The sequence below is a fragment of the Castanea sativa genome, chromosome 2 (assembly GCF_040712315.1).
Source record: "Castanea sativa cultivar Marrone di Chiusa Pesio chromosome 2, ASM4071231v1".
Lineage (NCBI taxonomy): Eukaryota > Viridiplantae > Streptophyta > Magnoliopsida > Fagales > Fagaceae > Castanea > Castanea sativa.
The window spans coordinates 40,750,046-40,769,090 of NC_134014.1; the positions used below are offsets into that span (position 1 = coordinate 40,750,046).

A 19,045-nucleotide genomic window follows, 5' to 3' on the forward strand; every position below is an offset into this window, starting at 1 on the left:
TGCTGAATTTTAAATCTCGATAGCTAGCTTGACAAATAACATCTATTGAGGTTTAAAAGGCTGCTTTAGCCCAATGCTTGATAGCTACTCGATAGATACCCTATCTATCGAGATTTATGAAAATCAGTTTTTCAGATCTGATTTCACTCTGTTGATGCCCATTTTTGAACCCGTACCCAAAAAATCCATACTGAGGAAAGCCCAATGAAAAGCAAAGCCTAAAGACCCACCAAGAAGACCGAAAAGCAAGAAATGTCCAAAGAAAGAAGTGCAAGGAAAAGCGATCTACAGCAAAACGCAGATCTGCAGCAAATTACAAATCTATAGCAGAATACAGATTTGCCACAGAATATAGTTCTTCAGCAGAATGACTTCGGCAAATGAAGATAAATTGGGCTCCAGACCCTTTTGATCCATTCAACATTATTTGACCCATAAAGGCCTAAATCCTTTTGTATAAAAAAGATATGCGTGAAAACTAATATGAAGAAGCACGATGAAAAGAAACAAGGAACAGTAGGAAGTATCAGCAGCAGGAATCACGTGAAGGAAAGAAAAGCCAAACCTGACAAACACAGCAGGAAACACATGAAGAAATAAGACAAAAAACACGCAGCAGAATGAAACAGAACTAATTTGCTACAAAAGAAATGGCGTGGGAATGAAAGAAAACAAAAACAGAAGATAGTGAAGTAAGCATAGAAGGGCTGAAGCCCCACCAACCTGTACCTAACCAATACAAGGAAGGTAGGCCCAGGGTCAAAGGGATTCAGATGGTGTGGTTTGGTGGTGGTAGGGAAAATAGGGTCTATATTTGGTTCCCTACCATGACTTCTTTTAGGAATATACCTTGCTGGAATGGTATCTTACCCAAAAGAAGTAATAGATGGTTGAGACCATCTGATGCATGCTATTGAGCTAGGTAGTGAGGTAGCCAAATCCTTATCCATTTAAACCTAGAGGTAGAGGTATATAGCAAGAACAAACAAAAGGAAATTTTTTCTTGAAACAAGTAGTGGTGCACAAATATGTATTGAGTAATGGCAGTGGTCGGGGGCAACCAATGGGTTAGTGGGTAGTCCTAAAGAGATGTCCACAACAAACTAAAAATAGTTGGTGAAGCTTTAGGGATAAAAAAGAGAAATCACATTAAATTAGCTCACTATAAAAGGAGGAGGTATCTATGGATGAAGAGATGAGGAAGGACCAAAGGGAAGGGGGAGACCTAATGGGGAAGCACCTAAAAGGGGAGACCCAATGAGGAAGCACCTAAGGGGGGAACCTATGGTAAGAGAGGAGGAAGCACCTAAGGGAAAATATCCAAGTGAGAAAAACAATCCACGGCAAGATAGTAGTTATAAACTAAGAGTAAAAAAAAGAGAAAAGAATGGAGAGAAAGAAAGAAAGTGGTAAAAAGAAGAGAAAAAACACGGCAGAAATAGGGGCATACATCAATAGACCATCTTTTCCCTCCCTTTTAGCAAACCCACCCTTTGAAGTCTCCAAAAGTAATAGCTAGTAGTCATTTAGGCCTATTCTCCAAAGTGCACAACTTTGATGGCAGAAGCCTATGACAAGGTTGTTCAAGTTGGGATTTAGGTTCCTTCTTAGTTTACTTATTCTATGGGAAGTTTCAATACTTGATTTCAATTGGAAATATATTTGAATTCTCTCATTATAACTTATATCTGTTTTATTTAGTCATTCTACTGTAGCACGTTTTTATCATGTTTGTTGCATCAGTTGTCTTGTTGTGATATTTTTTACTTGTTGTACTAGTTATTCTACTGTAGCACCTTTTTATTGTATTTACCGTGTTAGCTATTATACTAGTTGAACCTCCTTTTCTGCTAAAGCTTTCTTATTTCTTTGTTATTATGTGTTTTACCTTATCATTATCCTACCATAAGTGTGTGTGTGTATATATATATATATACATATATCTTGTTTCTCATGTTCTGCAAAATATATTTTATAGATGTATATGTGAATACGTATAAGTATATTTACAAATATATGTATGTATATATTTGAGAATATGCTAACCCATGTAAGTTAACATTTGCTTGATTGATATTTTCTTTGGGTTTTAGATTTTTTTATATGTAAGAAGTAAAAAAGTATTTTTGCAATAAAAAATGAAGAGTAGTCATCACATTGCAGAAGGCTTTATTGCACAGTAGAAGACTTTAATGCACAGTAGAAAGCTTTACTGCACTGCAGAAGGCTTTACTCTGCACAGCAGAAAGTTTTATAGCACAGCAGACAGTTTTACTACACAGTAGAAAGTTTTGCTACATAGCAGAAAAGTTAGACCTGTGGCAGAAGCTGGAGAAAAGTTCATTTTGTGGTAGAAACAAAGGATAAGCCCACTTTGCAGCGTCTTCCCTTGGACTTGGACTTGGACTTAACGTTTGCACACAAACTGGTAGTGGCAGAATGGTACTTTGGAGCCCATTCCACGGAGCGCCAAACCCAACTTCCTTCTTAGAAAAAGTTTAGACTAAGTGTTGTCCAATAACATCAAGAGGCGTGTCTAAGGTACAAGAAACTTAAAAAGAACCCCTGACATTTTTTAGTGACTCCGCTGGGGAGTTGGGATCAAGATGGGGAGAATGAGATATTTCTCCTCCACAAACATGTTTCCAAGTCCATACCAAAGCGAGACGCATATGTTCTTAAACCGTCCAAGCTATACCCTCTGGAAAGTTTCCAAAACATCACAGTAGTACCATAGTGGAATTCTGTGGTGGAGTATTATGACAACATTACAGCAAAACGGTGTTGCAGAATTCTATGGCAGAATATTGCAGCAACGTTACAGCAGGACAGTATTGTAGCAGAAATCTGTAGCAGAACATAACAACGTTAAAACAAAGCAGTATTGTGAGTAAAATGCTATGGTAGAATATTGCATAATATTAGTACAATACCATAGGGTTCTACAACAGAAATATCATGAGAACTCTATAATAGAAGGCTTTTACAATACTTTGTCATATCCTTTAAATGCCATTTGTTCTCCTTGTCATGCATGTAAGACATGTGGCAAGCCACTTATTCAATCATGCAACTATCCTAAAAGCTTTTTAAGCCACTTATCACCTTCTTGCTCTCATTTTTTTAGAGGAAACACTAGAAGCTTTCTAAACTCTCTCCATCTCCACTTTCAAGTCCATCATTTAAAAGAGAAAAATCCCTTCATTCCCTCACAAGGTTTCAATCATTTTTTTTTTCATGCTAGTGATTCTAGCTCTACTTCCCTTCAAGAACTAAAAGCTAGAAACAAAAAATGAAGCTATAGAAACCAAAGGAAAACTATCATATTATTATACTGTGGCTGTCTTCGGTGAATTTCTGTAAGCCCAAAGAGCATCTGGCAGGTGCAAGGCCCATCCTCCTGTGTATTTTTAGCTCATTTTGTTGATGATCTTTATGAGGTTCTTGTTTGTCACCTCTGCCTGCCCATTTCCTTGCGGGTAGTAGGATGATGAACGATGGTGTTTGACTAGGTAGAATTCTAGCATCTTCCTCACATCATTGTTGACAAATGGCGTGCCATTGTCGCCGATAATCCTATGAGGTACCCCAAACCTCAAAATTATATTTTCTTTGATGAAGTTTGCTATTACTCATCTTATGGCTTTACGAAATGACACTGCCTCTACCCATTTGATGAAGTATTTTGTAGCCACTAGGATCCATATGTATCCATGCGATGGTGGGTTAACTGACCCCATCAAATCAAACCCCAAAGTATGGAAGAGCCATGGGGTAACCATAATGTGTAATTTCTGCGGATGAGTGTGAATTAGGTTGGCTTGTACTTGACAGCTGTGGCATCTATTCACAAATTCTGCCGTATCCTTTTTTCATGGTGGGCCAGTAATAACCCATTTGTAGCAAGCCTCTATACAACTTCTTCCTCCCCTGGTATTCCCCACATTCTCATGCGTGCACTTCCTTTATCATATCTCTTGCTTCCTCAGGGCTCAAACATCGTAATGGGTCCCCATCATACCCTTTCTTGAAGAGGACCCCGTTGTGTAGAAAGTAACACGTTGCCAGCCTCTTTAGCTTGTATCTTTCACTGTGCTTTTGCGGCAGAATACCTTATGTCAAGTACTGTGTGAATGGGTTTCTCCAGTCTTCACTAGTGAATGTAGTATAACTTTCCTCTCTGTCTGCTGCAAGCTAGCAGGTTTCACATTGGGTTTGGACCTGACTTGCGTCTTTACCTATACTTGGCCAATAGAAACCTGTCCTTTGGAGTCTGTGGTAAAGACTGACTTCTCCGTAGGATCCGCAGGTCTTGTCATGCACTTCCTTGATTATTTGCCCTTCTATCTCGGTGTGGAATATCCTGGCAGGTTGGGCCACTAGCTTGGTCTAGGGATCCACATTCAGTGTATGCACCACCAGCCCTGGGTCTAATCTTGGCATTTCACTGCATTCCCATGCAAAGACATCTTTGAATTCCTTTAGCAATAGTATCAATACTGCTTTCTCTTTTTTCGACAGCCGTGAATTGATTAAGATGGGTCTCATTTTCTGCGGGTTAGATCCCAAGTCAATTTCCTCCAACTTTTCTTCTACCACAACTTGTGCAATTCCTTCTTCCACAAGTTTCTTGTCTTTCTCTTTACTAACGTCTTCCCCTGAACCTTCTTGAGCCACGCAACATACCAAGCTTTTGCGATGCCCTTCTTGTCTGGGGCCCACTTGCATTTCTCACATAGGCCCCGCGCACCTTCATAACTTATATACAATTTTGCCATTAGGGCCTCAGACCCTGACGCATTGTAGTGTGTCATCTGGCTCCGCAGTAGGCGCTTCTTTCCTCTTTTTCCTCTAAGATAGTAATTCTTTCAGATCAGGTTCTGGGTCACTCCGGACGTCTTCCCACCTAGGAACGAAGGTGCCTTGCGGTTTTGACATTGAACCTTTCCTAGATGGCGCCCATTGGTCATAGAACATGGTTTCTACTAGATGGGCTTCTGCTTGCTCAAATGGTGATGAATTTGCTACTATGCGTATCATCCTGCCATTCAATCTCCCCTTTATGCACTGGTGGTAGGTGGACGGGACTAATTGGTGCTTATGTAGCCATGGCCTCCCAGAAGCACGTGATATGAGACCTCCATTTTTACCACGTGGAACCGAGCTATGGAAGCTATAGGACCCACTTTTAGCCATAGCTGGATGTGGCCTGCGGTGTATTCGCCCCTTCCTCCAAATCTCGTCACTTCCATTGGGCACCTCTGAATCTTCCTCTCTAAAATTCTTGTTGTTTATAAGGTGCTTAGTGGAATGAGATTTACAGAAGCGCCTGTATCCACCAAGGCTCTCTTGATGGGGATTTGGTTTATAAACGTCGCCAAGTAAAAGAGCCTCCTGTGATCTGAGTACCCCACCTCCATATCTTCGTCACTGAAAGTGATCTCACTTGATTCCTGCAGGAGAGTCCTGCCACCTGCGGCTTTTGCTGCTAGGCATTCTATTCCTACCCGGAGGCAATGCTTACTAGGGTTTCCGTGGCTATCGTTCGCTCTTTCACTGTGAGCCCTAATTGGTCGAATAAATTCCTGAACTTCGAACTCTTTTATAAGGTGGTGATCACTGTGGCAAGCAGGGCGGGATTCTCTTCTTCGTCCTCCCCTGGATCCGCACAAATCACAACCGCTACTACACCCTTCCCTTTGTGGTTTGGGAGTGGGTTTCTTTGAACTTCCGGTTGGGAGAACTCCAGAGTCCCTTCCTTGATACTGAGGTGTACCAATCTGCTGAGCGCCCAACAGTCTGCGATAAGGTGTTGCACATAGTTATGCAAGCGGCAGAAGCGTAGGTCCCTCCGCTCATCTTTTGTGGGCTCTCTGGAAACTTGATTGGGCTTGAAGATGCCGTTAGCTATCCATTTGTTTAAAAGCACATCCAACTCCTTTGGGGTGCAAGGTAGTGGTGGAGGGGTATTGTACCCCCCCCGTCAGCTTTCCTTTTTCTTTCGCTAGTGGACACCGCCATGGCCTGCGTGGCATTTCTTTTGTCAGAACTTGGCCTTGCTGACTGAGCAGTCTTTCTGGCCTTTTGTAACAACTACGCAAACTGCGAGATTTCCAAGTTTTCCGAAACGGCTCTATACTCCCTAATCATGTTTGTCATACACATTTCTATCAATGTCTTTTCCTTACAATGATCATTACAGTCAAGTGCTATGTCTCTGAACCTTTTGATATACTCCATTAAATCCTCACCATTTCTTTGCTTGGTTGCTTGCAAGGTCGCAAGCGTTACCGTTTCTTCTCCATGGAAATATTTAGTACAAAATACGTCCACCATGTCATCCCAGATTGGGATCGATCCTAGCTTTAGACCTATGTACCAGGTATAGGCACGGTCACATAGTGATTTAGAAAATTCCCGAAGACATAAATCCTCATCTGCCACGTAAGAGCCAAGAGTGTCAATAAACTTACTTATGTGCTCGATAGTGCTTCCTTTCTTGCCATCATACTGCATAAAAACTCGTGGTTCATACCTCTCAGGGTATGGTTTGCTGAGCACCCTTAATGGGTAAGGAGTTCTTCGAGCATAGAATCTCTCCTTCCGCGTTCTATAGAGCACCTCCATCCGGTGTCTCTTCTTTGTCTACCGTATGCTCTGGGACATGCTGGCTCCCCTTCTCTTTTGTCTTATCTGTCTTCAACTGGCGAATTTCCTCCATCATCTGCTGCTGCAAATGTTGCAGCGCCTGCAGCACCTCAAAAAAAACATTGGCATTGTTAGTGGGTATCCTTGCTGCGGTTAGGGTTCAGTCTTTTTTCCCTATCTGCCTCCCAACTCCCCAGTGAAGTCGCCAGTTTAAATGTGGTAGGCCTTTTTGTGTTTTTGAGCTGGACTGCTTCTGCAATACTAGGCCCGAGTATTCTAGATAAGAGAGTTGGGACCGGCCCAACTGCAACTCACTTTGGTCCAGCTTACGCACAAACTATGTCTCCGTTTGCAGAAACTATTGTCACATGCCCACGGCAGGCGAAACTATCGCTAAAGAAAGTTGTGGGGGAATGGGTGCAACAAAATAATGATAAGCGAGATACGTTATTGTTAGACAGACTAAATAAACAGTCTTTCACTAAAATAAAAGAAGAGAATGAGTTGTAAGAGTAATAATAAAGGCTAGAGGAGAAAATATAGCAATAATTAGTAAAGTCAAAGAAGAATATGATTAGTTTGGCAAATTTAGTTTAGTTACGCATTTGTGGCCAAGGAGAGAACCATTTCCTCAATGTAGGTAACCTCGTAAGAGCATCCTGCCATGAAAATTACACACTTTGAGGAAGCGGACCTGAATGGCTTGTGCCAGGAATTATTTCTTAGTAGAAGGTAGGCTTTAAGAGGGAGAGAAGGAAAAAACCCATTGATGCATGCTTGCCATTCTAATCTCTCTTGCTTTTTTTCTTTTAATACTTTGTTTCTTTCTCCTGTTTCAACTATTTCAATTCTCTGTTTCTGTTTTCTCTCTTTTCTCTAATGCTTTCTTATGTAGCGTGATGGTCATTACTCTCGTGGTGATTGCTACCGTTTTTCCCCCTACTGTGCACGGAAAAGGCTCTTTATATACTGTCTGCCGCGCCTGTTTCTTTACCATTTTTCCCCTTAACAACCTTTGTCTGGTCTGGGTGTCCATGCTGACTACCACTAGTCTGTCAGTGCCCTAGCCACCACCACTTATCTGTGCTGGCTGTGCCACTCCCCATTACTAGACAAAGAAGGTTGTTTTTTTTGTTTGCTCACTGTGGCCTTCTCATCTGCCACGGTGTGCATGCTCTCCCTTCCTATCGCTTATGGCATGCATTTAATAGTTCTAGCTCATCCTCCCTCTTTTGGGGGGTATGTCATCCCAGTAGGACATTTCCCCTAAAAGAGCTTAAGTAGGAACCCTAGAATAGGCTTCCCCTTCTCCCTACCACTAGACCATACCATCTCTTACCTCTAACCTATGACCCACCACTCCTGTATTGGCTAGGTACAGGCTGGTAGGGCTTGGGTCTTGCGCATGCTCCACTTCTTGTGTACGTCCAAACCTGTCTGCTACTCATGTGTCTGCCGTGGTCTGGGGCTCGTCTATATGTTCTGCCGCCTCCTCTTGACCTTTTATGGCGTGAACCGTCTGGTCTTTCATTCTTTATTGGTCTGTTTTTTTCCAAGGGCTGGGACTTGCTTGGACTTCTCTTTTTAGTCCATTTCTTGCTTCACCCAAAGTCTTGTTGCTGTTCCTGCCACACCATTCTGCTATTCTTGCCACGGTATTATTGGACCTGTGTTTGCTGGGCCTCTTTGGGCTTGCTGCCCAGCCTTCTTTCAATGGCTCTGTATGGTCATTCATGTTACTTTGGGTTTCCCAATCCGTTACATTGCTTGTGGGCTCCTTTGTCCCATTTCTTTCTCCTTGAGCATCCTTGGCCCATTTGCTTTCCTTGGGCATCCTCGGCTCATTTCCTAATTCTGTATTCCCATGGGCGTTTTGCTAACTCTTTTGGGCTTCCTTGGCCTAATTACTTTATCCTTCATCCTTGGGGCTGATGGGCTTTCCATCAACCCCTTTCTTTCTTACCTCATTACATCGGGCCTACTCTGACCCATTCTTACTTTTCTTCATTACATAATACCCATGGGTTTACTACTTCCTCCTTTGGGCTCCTCTGGGCCCATTTGCATTTCTCAAGACCCATTTATTTATTTTATGGGCCTATAATCCATTATTTCTGCCGTTATTGGTTCCTTCCTATCAATCCGCCAACTCACTTCTTGCCCATAATGTTGGGCTTCTTCCTGCTGATGGGCTTTTTTAAAAAAAAAAAAAAGAGCTTCAACAAAAGTTATAACCTATTTCCCTCTTCTATATGTGTGTGTTTCTCAAGAAAAAAAAACTTTTAGGCGAAACCAAGGATTAACTAAATACAATGCTAAAACTGAAGGGAATATATATATATATATATATATATATATATATGTAAGAGAAATGGGCTTTTGCCCTTATTTTTTAAAATATATAGCATAATGTCCCTATTTTGAAACTCGATTTTCTTCAAATCAAGTTTCATAAACTCGAGTTCCACAAAATATTTTTTTTTTAAGTTTGATTTGGCTATAACTTGATTTTCTAAAAATCGAGTTTTACATTGAAACTCGATTTTGAGAAAATTGAGTTTCAAAACGGGGACATATTCCTATATAGTTTCAAAACAGAAATATTGTGTTAGATATTTTAAAAAATAAGGGCAAAATTAAAACTCATTTTCTCCTATATATATATATATATATATATATCATTATATACATATTTGTGTTTGGCATGACGCTTTGATTGTTTAGTATTTTTTGTTTTGTTTTGTTGAGATTTGTTGAGTATTTGAGACCTAAAGTTAAATATTTGAAATTTGGGCGTCATCTGACTCCAAGTAAAGGATTGTACGAATTTTTTTTCTTTCATTTTGAATTTGTGTGTGAGTGTGTGTTTTATTTTCACGACACTACTCAATTTTTTAGTTAGAAGGATGCCAATCTTTTCACGTATGAATTTATCAACCTTCTTGATTCACATTATTTCCTTCATAGCTTGAATATTCACCTAATAAACATAATATTTTTTGTCAATCATGCTCTTTTTAATTAAACATCTTGGATTAATAGAAATAATGCATTCACTGTCTATGGATTTAAGAATTGGGAAATAAAGTGGATAGAAAATTTTGTATATTTTTAATAATAATATAGCTAATGATCCTAGTTCTCTTCGCTCAAATGTTTGAGTTGCTGAGATATTATGTAAGGATTTTATGTCATTCATCTTATTTCATCCATTAAAGCACCTATCCAAAATTGTAAGATGATAAATTAATACGTGATACTTCACTTTGACACTACGAAATTTATTTTGTAAGGCTAGCAATATGTATGAATGTTTATTATGTTGAGAGACGAGACCAAACTTGTCATCAACAAGATGATGTTATAATTGAGTATGTGTTAAGTTTCTTACACTTAACACAACTTTCAATTACAATAATTAAACTGTCAATTTGGTGAATTTTTTTAGTTATGAATATTGTAAAAACTAGAATTTAAAACAAAATAGAAGATGAGTATTTAATAGACTCTTTGAGTTGTATTGAAAGGAAAATTATTGCGAAATTTCGTATAGAATCCATCTAGATGAATTTTGGTATTTAAAAAGCATAGAGTTCAATTTCGATAGACCACAAATTATTGAGTTGAAATCAATTAAGAAATTGTCATTTTCCATCCTTATTATTGACAAAAAAATTTATTAGCACTAATCAAATAATGATGTATTAGCAATTGTGAAAAATGTTTCATTCATTTCCTTTACATTTTGTTCTCACAAAATGTTATTTTTCATCATTGAATTTATTTTCTTTCAAACATCCAAACAAGAGAAATAAATATTTTATTCTTTTCCATTCTTTCCTATTTTATTTTACTCATTTCATTTTGTTCCCTTTTTATGAACTCCTAAACATGGGGTAAATGAGAATACAAATTCACAGTGGATTTGAATTAGGTAGATGACACTCCTTCAAGATTCTAAATGTGACAAATAAAATCATGCCACAAGATGTTTACTTTGTCAATAAATGACACTCCCTCAAGATTCTATAAAATATTTACTTTACTTTTTCTTTTTCTTTTGGATCAATAAACTCTAAAGTCAAAGGCTACTACAAATTCTCTTATATAAATAAAATTCTACCTAATTGTCGAATTACTAACAACAACAAAATTCCAATCTACTTTCAACCTCAAAAGATATATTTTAAAAAAAATTATATTTGAGAACCAAAATTTAAAAAAAAAAACTTTGGTAAAGAAAATTTTTTGATAACACAAGAAAACAAACAAACAAACAAAATTGATCACTATCATAATGATAAGAAAAAATCTAACTTTAAAAGATGAGTGATTATTTTTCTCAAAAAAATAAAAAGAGGAGTAGTTAAAGTTTGTCTACAAATTTGGTTAAAATTAGGTTTCAATTTATATATATATGACTTACTTAAAATGATTAAGTATGTGCATGTATATAAATTTTTCTATTGGAGATAGGTTCAAGTTACGCCTGGTGTAACTCCACAAGAGTTACATCTTTTTTAAGCTATAGATTTATGAGAGATCCAACGGATAAAAACAAAACACCATTATCAATTGCAACATTAAATACTTACCTAATTAATAGTCTCCTCATTATCTCTCTCCTCATTAAATATTACTTATGTCTCTTTTTCTCTCTCCTTATTAAGTCTTTCTTTCTGTTTTCTTTGCAATTTCTCCTACGTTTCTACTTTCTTAGTTTTTTCCTCTAACTGAACTCCAAGGCATTGATAAACCCTGTTGAACTCATTTCGACTAATTTCACAAATCTGTGTCCATGCCTTACGATATTTCTGATCCCCACCCTGTAGACAGTTAATTATGCCACGATAGTAAAAGAGAAACTCAACAGACATAATGTGAAGCCTAGATATTCAAAATTTTAATAGTGACCTAAGATTTTGCATTATCTAAGAGATTAACCTCAGTCCCATAAGCTACAAAAGTTTAAAAAGAAAAAAAGTCACCTGGAGGCGAACCACTACCTTTTGTGCCCTCTCCTTCAAACTAGGAACACTGTCGAACCTCTTTTTTGTTTCTTTATAGAGATTAACCTCAGTTCAAGTAGTAATTCTTTCCAGATGGAATTACTTTTCTTAGGAAATTTACGGTTACATCATCACCTTAATTTCTTTCAGTTGCAGTTCCTACAAAATGAAGCTTGGAGTAAGATCTCGTCAAGAAAGAATTACCATCATTTTAATATTACTGTATTTTTCACTGTGTGATTCTTATACTTTTGAGTTCTTTACACGTTAGGGCATTTTATAATGAAGAATGATTTTGTGACACACTACAAAAATGAAAAATTAAATGATGAAATGTGATTCTAACTTGAACGTTACTTGTGAAATCAAATTGACTAAAGGCATGGACACAGATTTGTGAAATCAGTCGAAATGAGTTTAACAGGGTTTTTCAATGCCTTGGAGTTTAGTTAGAGGAAAAAACTAAGAAAGTAGAAACATAGGAGAAATTGCACAGAAAATGGAAAGAAAGGCTTAATAAGGAGAGAGAAAAAGAGACATAAGAAATATTTAATAAGGAGAGAGATAATGAAGAGACTTGATTAGGTAAGTATTTAATATTGTAATGGATAATGATGTTTTGTTTTTATCCGTTGGATCTCTCATAAATTTACGGCTTAAAAAAGATGTAACTCTTGTGGAGTTACACCAGGTGTAACTTGAACCTATCTCATTTATATATATATATATATATATATATATATATATATATATATATATATATATATATATATATATTATAAAAGGGTTCGGTTAATGTGTGCCCTAAAGCACATATTAAGCCATCCATTTTGGAAACATTTTATGAAAAATTGAAAAAACTATAAATTTTCGATAATTTTCGATAAATTTTTTTCCAAAAATAGTATATAATTGTGTGCTCTTATGGCATATATTAGTAAAATCCTATATAAAATAATGAGAAGAGGGGAAAGAATAATTTGGTTACTACTTACTCACTCGAAAAACCTTAAGGGTCCGTTTGGTAACGTTATTTATATTTTTTGAAAATATGTGTGGGTGAAAAAGTATGTGAAAATACGTATAATGTTGTTTAAAAACTGAAAATTTTTGCTCAAATAACCATACCAAACAGCCACTAAGGGCCTATTTGGTACATGTGTTTAAACACATGTTTTCAGTTTTTAAACAACAATATATGCATTTTTATACACTTTTTCATCCACACGTATTTCCAAAAAATACAAACAATGTTACTAGAACAACGTTATCAAACCGCCTCATAAAAACAAAAACTCAAAACACCATCAACTGTTGTATGCTGTAAGGAAAGCTCAAATGGAATTACTAAATTGAAGGGCATTACCAAACAGCCTTGTTATTTCCATTGAACTGAAATTTTTTCTATCTCCTTGAGCCACAATATTCTAAACCAATGAACCATGAACAAAAACGACGCAGATTCAATGAAGCCTTTGTCAACATGCTTTATCCGCAACCTCCACCTTCTACGCCAGTATTCTGTGTGTGTGTGTGTGTGTGTGTTTCTTCTATTGTAATGTGGATTGTAATTGTGTGACCTTACAGCTAGAAGAGGAGGAGGAAAAGCCAATGAAGCTATTAGAAGAAGAGTTTGCTATGGATCTTACTTCAGGTTTCAATATCTATATAATTATTATTAGTATTCTCTTTTCAATTTCTTTTTAGAATAAGAAAAATTGATTCTTGATTGATGATTTGACGATGGATAAAATTCAGATGATTGGGAAAAGAGTAGTTGCTCTGCAAGTGATGATAATGATGATAGTGAGTCTGGGACGCAGAAGCTAACGAGGGCACAGAGGAAAAGGCTTCGCAAGAAGAAGCTTATTGAAGAAGTACTAGTCAAGTTTGACTGATGAGTGTGGCAACTTGGTGAGTTCCAAGAGAAGAATCTTGATTGCCTTATGATCCTAAGGTATGGGCCTGCAATATGGACATGAGTTGGTGACACTGAGATGAAGTAAGAGCTATTGTAGTCAACTCCTCCATACTATTTGCATTATCCAGATTGGAACCCAGTGAAACCTGATTGGCTGAGTGCCCCTTTATTTTGTTCTTATACCCATGAGGGTAACCATGAATCTTATAGCATTTGTCCACCACATGCCCAAATATTCCATAGCGTGAACAAATTGGCCTTTCCCTTTTACCATTAGATTTGTTGGCATAGTTACCCTTGTTATACGAAGTATTAGAACCTCTAGAGAAGAGAGTAGCAGATTCAACTGCAATGGCATTATAACCAACTCTTCTTTGCTTTTCTTCTTGAGTGATGAGAGAGAAGACTTGATTCAGTGAAGGCAAGGGCTTCATTAGTAAGATCTGTCCCCTAACAGTTGCAAAAGATTCATTAAGCCCCATCAGGAAGTTCATAGTACACTCCTCTTCTTGATACTTAACTCGAGCAACCATTGAACCACAAGTGCAAATACCACAAGAACATGAAGGAATTGGCTTATAATTGACCAATTCATCCCAGATTACCGTGAACCTTGTGTAATAACTACTCACAGAGAGATTATCTTGAGAGAGAGTACTTACCATTCTTCGAAGTTCAGAAACCCTAGGGCCATTGCTCTGAGAGAATCGATTCTTGAGGTCTGTCCAAACTTCTTATGCAGTATTTAAGTAAATCACACTTGAAACCAGATCCTTGGACATCGAATTGATAAACCAAGAGAGAACCATTCTGTTACATTTCTTTCGAGTAGGGAAAATTGGATCTGAAGGACTTGTTGGAGCTTTAATGGTGCCATCAACGAAGTCTGTCTTGTTCTTGGAATCAAGAGCATAAATGATAGATCGGCTCCAAGTAGCATAGTTTTCTTCAGTAAGAGGCTGATTAACCAAAACCAAGCCAGGATTCTCGCTACTATGCAAAAAATAGGGACTGGATGGTTTTTCCCAAGCAGGCACAGAGGTTTGAGAAATAGATGATACAGAATCTATATTGGCAGTTGCGGAAGCCATTGGAGAAGCTTGAACTAGGTTTTACAACGAACTTAGTTTCAAGAATCAGAAAGAAAACATGAGCAAAGAATTATAGAGACTTTGTAAAAGGAATCAACGAAAGAAAAAGAACTACAGAGTGAAAAGAAAGCTTCAAGAAAACTCAACAATGGAGGATGAGTTAGGAATCAATGGAATACACCGAGACAACTCGCTCTTTTCCAATTTCATGCCCACTATCCTCTCATATCCTGGTGTTTACTCTCCTTCCTCTGTTGCTGCTGATTGTAGTCTTGTTTCATGTAATAACTCCACTGTTTCAAACTATATTTTGTGGCATAATAGAATGGGTCATCCCTCTTCATCTAGGTTGCACTTGCTTAGCTCAATAATTCCTGATGTAACATTCTGTGACAAAGAGTTTCCTGTTTTTACTGTTTGTCCTTTAGCCAAACAAAAAAGACTTCCTTTTCCTAATGAAAATAACATTTGTTTTTCCATCTTTGATCTTGCTCATTGTGATATCTGGGGACCCTTTTCAGTTCCTTCTTTTAATGGTTTTAAATACTTCCTAACTATTGTTGATGACTATAGTAGATGTACTTGGGTATATTTGATGAAATTCAAATTTGATGCTAGAACTATTATTCAGTCTTTCTTTTCTTTTGTTGAGACTCAATTTCATATCAAAATTAAATCCTTGAGATCAGATAATGGCCTTGAATTTCATATGCCTCAATTTTTCTCTTCCAAGGGTACCTTACATCAACTGAGTTGTGTAGAAACACCTCAACAAAACTCAGTTGTTGAAAGGAAGCACCAACATATACTGAGTGTTGCTTAAGCCCTTAGGTTTCAAGCCAATCTGCCTCTGAAGTTCTGGGGAGACTGCATCCTTACAGCAGTCTATCTTATTAATAGATTGCCTAGCCTTTTGTTGAATAACAAAACTCCCTATGAAGTCCTTTTAAGTACTTTTCCTTCTTACTCTCACCTTAAGGTCCTAGGTTGTCTTTGTTTTGTATCTACTCTCTCTTGGAATAGATCTAAATTTGATCCTAGAGCTTCTTCTTGTGTCTTTCTTGGTTATCCATATGGTGTCAAGGGATATAAATTGTTCAATCTTGAAACCAAGTCCATTTTCTTGTCCAGAGATGTTGTCTTCCATGAGCATATTTTTCCCTTTCATTCCATGGATTTTCATCTTAACAATCCTTCTAATTCTCTTCCACTTTCTGCTGGTTCCTTATTTCCACCTCCCACTTTCAATACTGATGATTCACCACTGGAACTTTTTGAACCAATCATTGACACACCTGTACCCCATATACCTGAATCCATTATCCCTTCTCCACCTGATATACATGTTCCTAATCCAGTCACACTTGACCCTGTCCCTAACCAACCTGTCCAACTTGTCCCTGAGCCTATTAATCTTGCTCCATCAGCACCCAAACGTTCCTCCAGACCTCACAAAGCCCCTGCTTACCTTCAGGATTTTCACTGTTAGCTTGCCTCAGCCAAACCCCTGCCCTTACCTACTACTCCTTTCCCTATTGAATCTGTTCTTTCCTATGATGGACTATCTACCCCTCATAGAGCTTTCACTATTGCTCTTTCTGTTTGTGTTGGGCCCAAGTCCTATACTGAGGTTGTAAGAGATCCTAGGTGGCAAGCATCAATGTTTGATGACATACATGCACTTGAAATTAACAGTACTTGGTAGCTTACACCTTTGCCAGCTGGTAAGGTTCCTATAGGTTGTAAATGGATGTTTAAAGTCAAGCATAGAGCTGATGGGAGTGTTGAGAGATTCAAGGCTAGACTGGTGGCCAAAGGGTACACTCAATAGGAGGGTTTGGACTACTATGAAACTTTTAGTCCAATTGTGAAGTTTGTCACTGTTAGGACTCTACTAGCTGTTGCAGCTACTCTTGATTGGCATTTGGTTTAGTTGGATGTCAATAACACATTTTTGCATGGAGACCTTGTTGAGGAAGTATATATGCAACCTTCTCCTGGTTTTGGTAGCAAGGGGGAGCCTAGTTTAGTTTGCAAACTCACTAAGTCCTTCTATGGACTAAAGCAGGCCAGCAGACAATGGTTTTCAAAGCTCTCAACCACAATCATTAACCATGGATTCACTCAGTCCAAATCTGACTACTTCATGTTTACAAGAGTTCATAATGATGTAATCATTGCTATCTTAGTGTATGTTGATGATATTTTGGTGGCTAGCAACAACTTTGAAGTTGTTTAAGAGTTCAAACAGTTTCTTCATAATCAGTTTAGGCTAAAGGATCTTGGTCCTTTGAAATACTTTCTGGGATTAGAGGTGGCCCGATCCTCCACAGGCATAAGTGTTTGTCAAAGAAAGTATGTTCTACAGCTTCTAGCAGAGATTGGACAGTTAGTAGCCAAGCTAATTAAATCTCCTATGGAGCAACACACCAAGCTGTCAAACTATCATGGAGAATTGTTAACAGATCCTTCTCAATATAGGAGACTTGTTGGGAAGCTGTTATATTTGACATTGACCAGACCAGACATTGCTTACAGTGTGCATCAACTTAGCCAGTTTCTTGCACAACCTAGACAACCACGCCTCCAAGCAGTTAACAGGATTCTTAAGTATTTAAAAGGAATACCTGGACAAGGTCTCTTTTTCTCAACAACCTCAGATTTGCACTAGAAAGGTTATTGTGATGCAGATTGGGCTAGCTGTCCTGATACAAGGAGGTCTATCACTGGATTTTGTGTATTTCTGGGTGAGTCTTTAATCTCCTAGAAGTCCAAAAAGTAGCATACTATGTCCAGGTCTTTTGTTGAGTCAGAGTACATGTCTATGGCTGCTGTTGTCAGTGAGTTTGTATGGCTAAAAGGTTTACTTAAAGACTTGTCAATCAGTCATGATCAACCTACTCTTCTATATTGTGATAGTAAATTGCAGCTAACCCTGTCTATCATGAGAGGACTAAACATATAGAGCTTGACTGCCATTTTGTGAGGGAGAGGATACAAGATGGTCTAGTCAAAACTTTCCATGTCTTAACTAAGCACCAATTGGCAGACTTGCTTACAAAGCCTCTGGGGCATCAACAGTTTAGCAACTTACTCTGCAAGATAGGCATGAGTAACATATATGCTCCATCTTGAGAGGGAGTATTGAAGAAGTACCAGTCAAGTTTGGTGCTAGCTGCAAGTCATTTAAATGTTACTGTTGTGTACCAGTCAAATTTGGTGCAAGTTGCAAGTCGTTTAAATGTCACTGCTATGCTACAAGTAGTTTAATACTTACCGTTATTGTTGTTTAAGTCATCACGTGCAGATCATCTAATATTTGAATTAGTTATTAGTAGACTAGTTTGTTAAGTTTGTTAATGTGTATATAAGCTAATCGGGTTTTAAATAATAATCAAGCAAAAGCATTTCATTCATTCTATTTTCTCTCTTCTGAAATTCAATAAAGCTCAAGGAGGATGCTTCTCGCCGCGGGAAAATGATTGGGCCATTGTTACCTTCAACAAAGGAAGTTGGTGATGATGGTTGTACAGGTGGTGTTCGACAAAATGCTGCTGAGAATGTTGATGCTACAAGTGATAAGTCAGGTGAGATTCTCAAACGCTAACCAAAAATGACGTTCGTTTGATAATAAATTTTCTGATATTGCTGAGGAGAGCAGCACATTGTTATTTATATTGTATGTATAGAATGTTGCCAGTAATGGTAAGGTTGATTTTTGCATTTGTTTAGCTGAGCAACCAGAAGAAACGAAAGCACAGAAGGATGACTAAAAGGCTTGCAAAGGAAAGGTGCAAGATAGCTAATGTGGAGCATTGTGATCCAAAATAAGGATTGGGGATTTTACCTGAAAACATGTGCGCGATGTTGAATTTTTACCTTTGAAGTGTTGGAGCTGAAGATGCCTGGCGAGTGTCTCAATGCAGATTCTTATTGAAAATGATTTGATAAGTGGATTCATTACACATGTTGGAATCGCCGATGATGAAGAAATACGTTAGATTAGATCCATTGGAAGTAGCATTAGGATGAATTTAGTTCCAATCCTGGTTGAAAGGTTGAAAAGGAAAAGCCTAATGTGAGACTCTGTCAATGGCCCTTGTGAGTCGCTGCATCATTTGATGTAAAATGGAGAGAGATTATACAGTAAAATTAGGATTTAGAGTTATCATTTTTGGAGAGACCGGAATGAAAGAAATCATGATGGGAAAGTCAAAGATGAATCGCAGATTATAAAATCTAATAGAGGTGATGTAAGGGGCAGGATAGTTAATGGAGTCTAAGATGAAGAACTCAATCTTGAAGAATAACTTATGCTGCATTTGGAGATTGCAGTGCCCTGTTTTCAAATTTTGAGTTCGCAATCACACTGTTGC

General features: G+C 37.9%; 1 protein-coding gene across 1 annotated transcript; it reads right to left on the reverse strand.

Moving 5' to 3' along the window:
* Positions 1-13,601: 13,601 nt before the first annotated feature.
* On the reverse strand, positions 13,602-14,669 carry LOC142625341 (uncharacterized). Its single transcript, XM_075799019.1, has 2 exons — positions 14,396-14,669; positions 13,602-14,308 (listed from the first exon to the last, which is right to left on the reverse strand). Exons 1-2 carry the CDS (start codon positions 14,667-14,669, stop codon positions 13,602-13,604), a joined length of 981 nt encoding a protein of 326 aa, XP_075655134.1.
* Between the last annotated feature and the right edge of the window lie 4,376 nt (positions 14,670-19,045).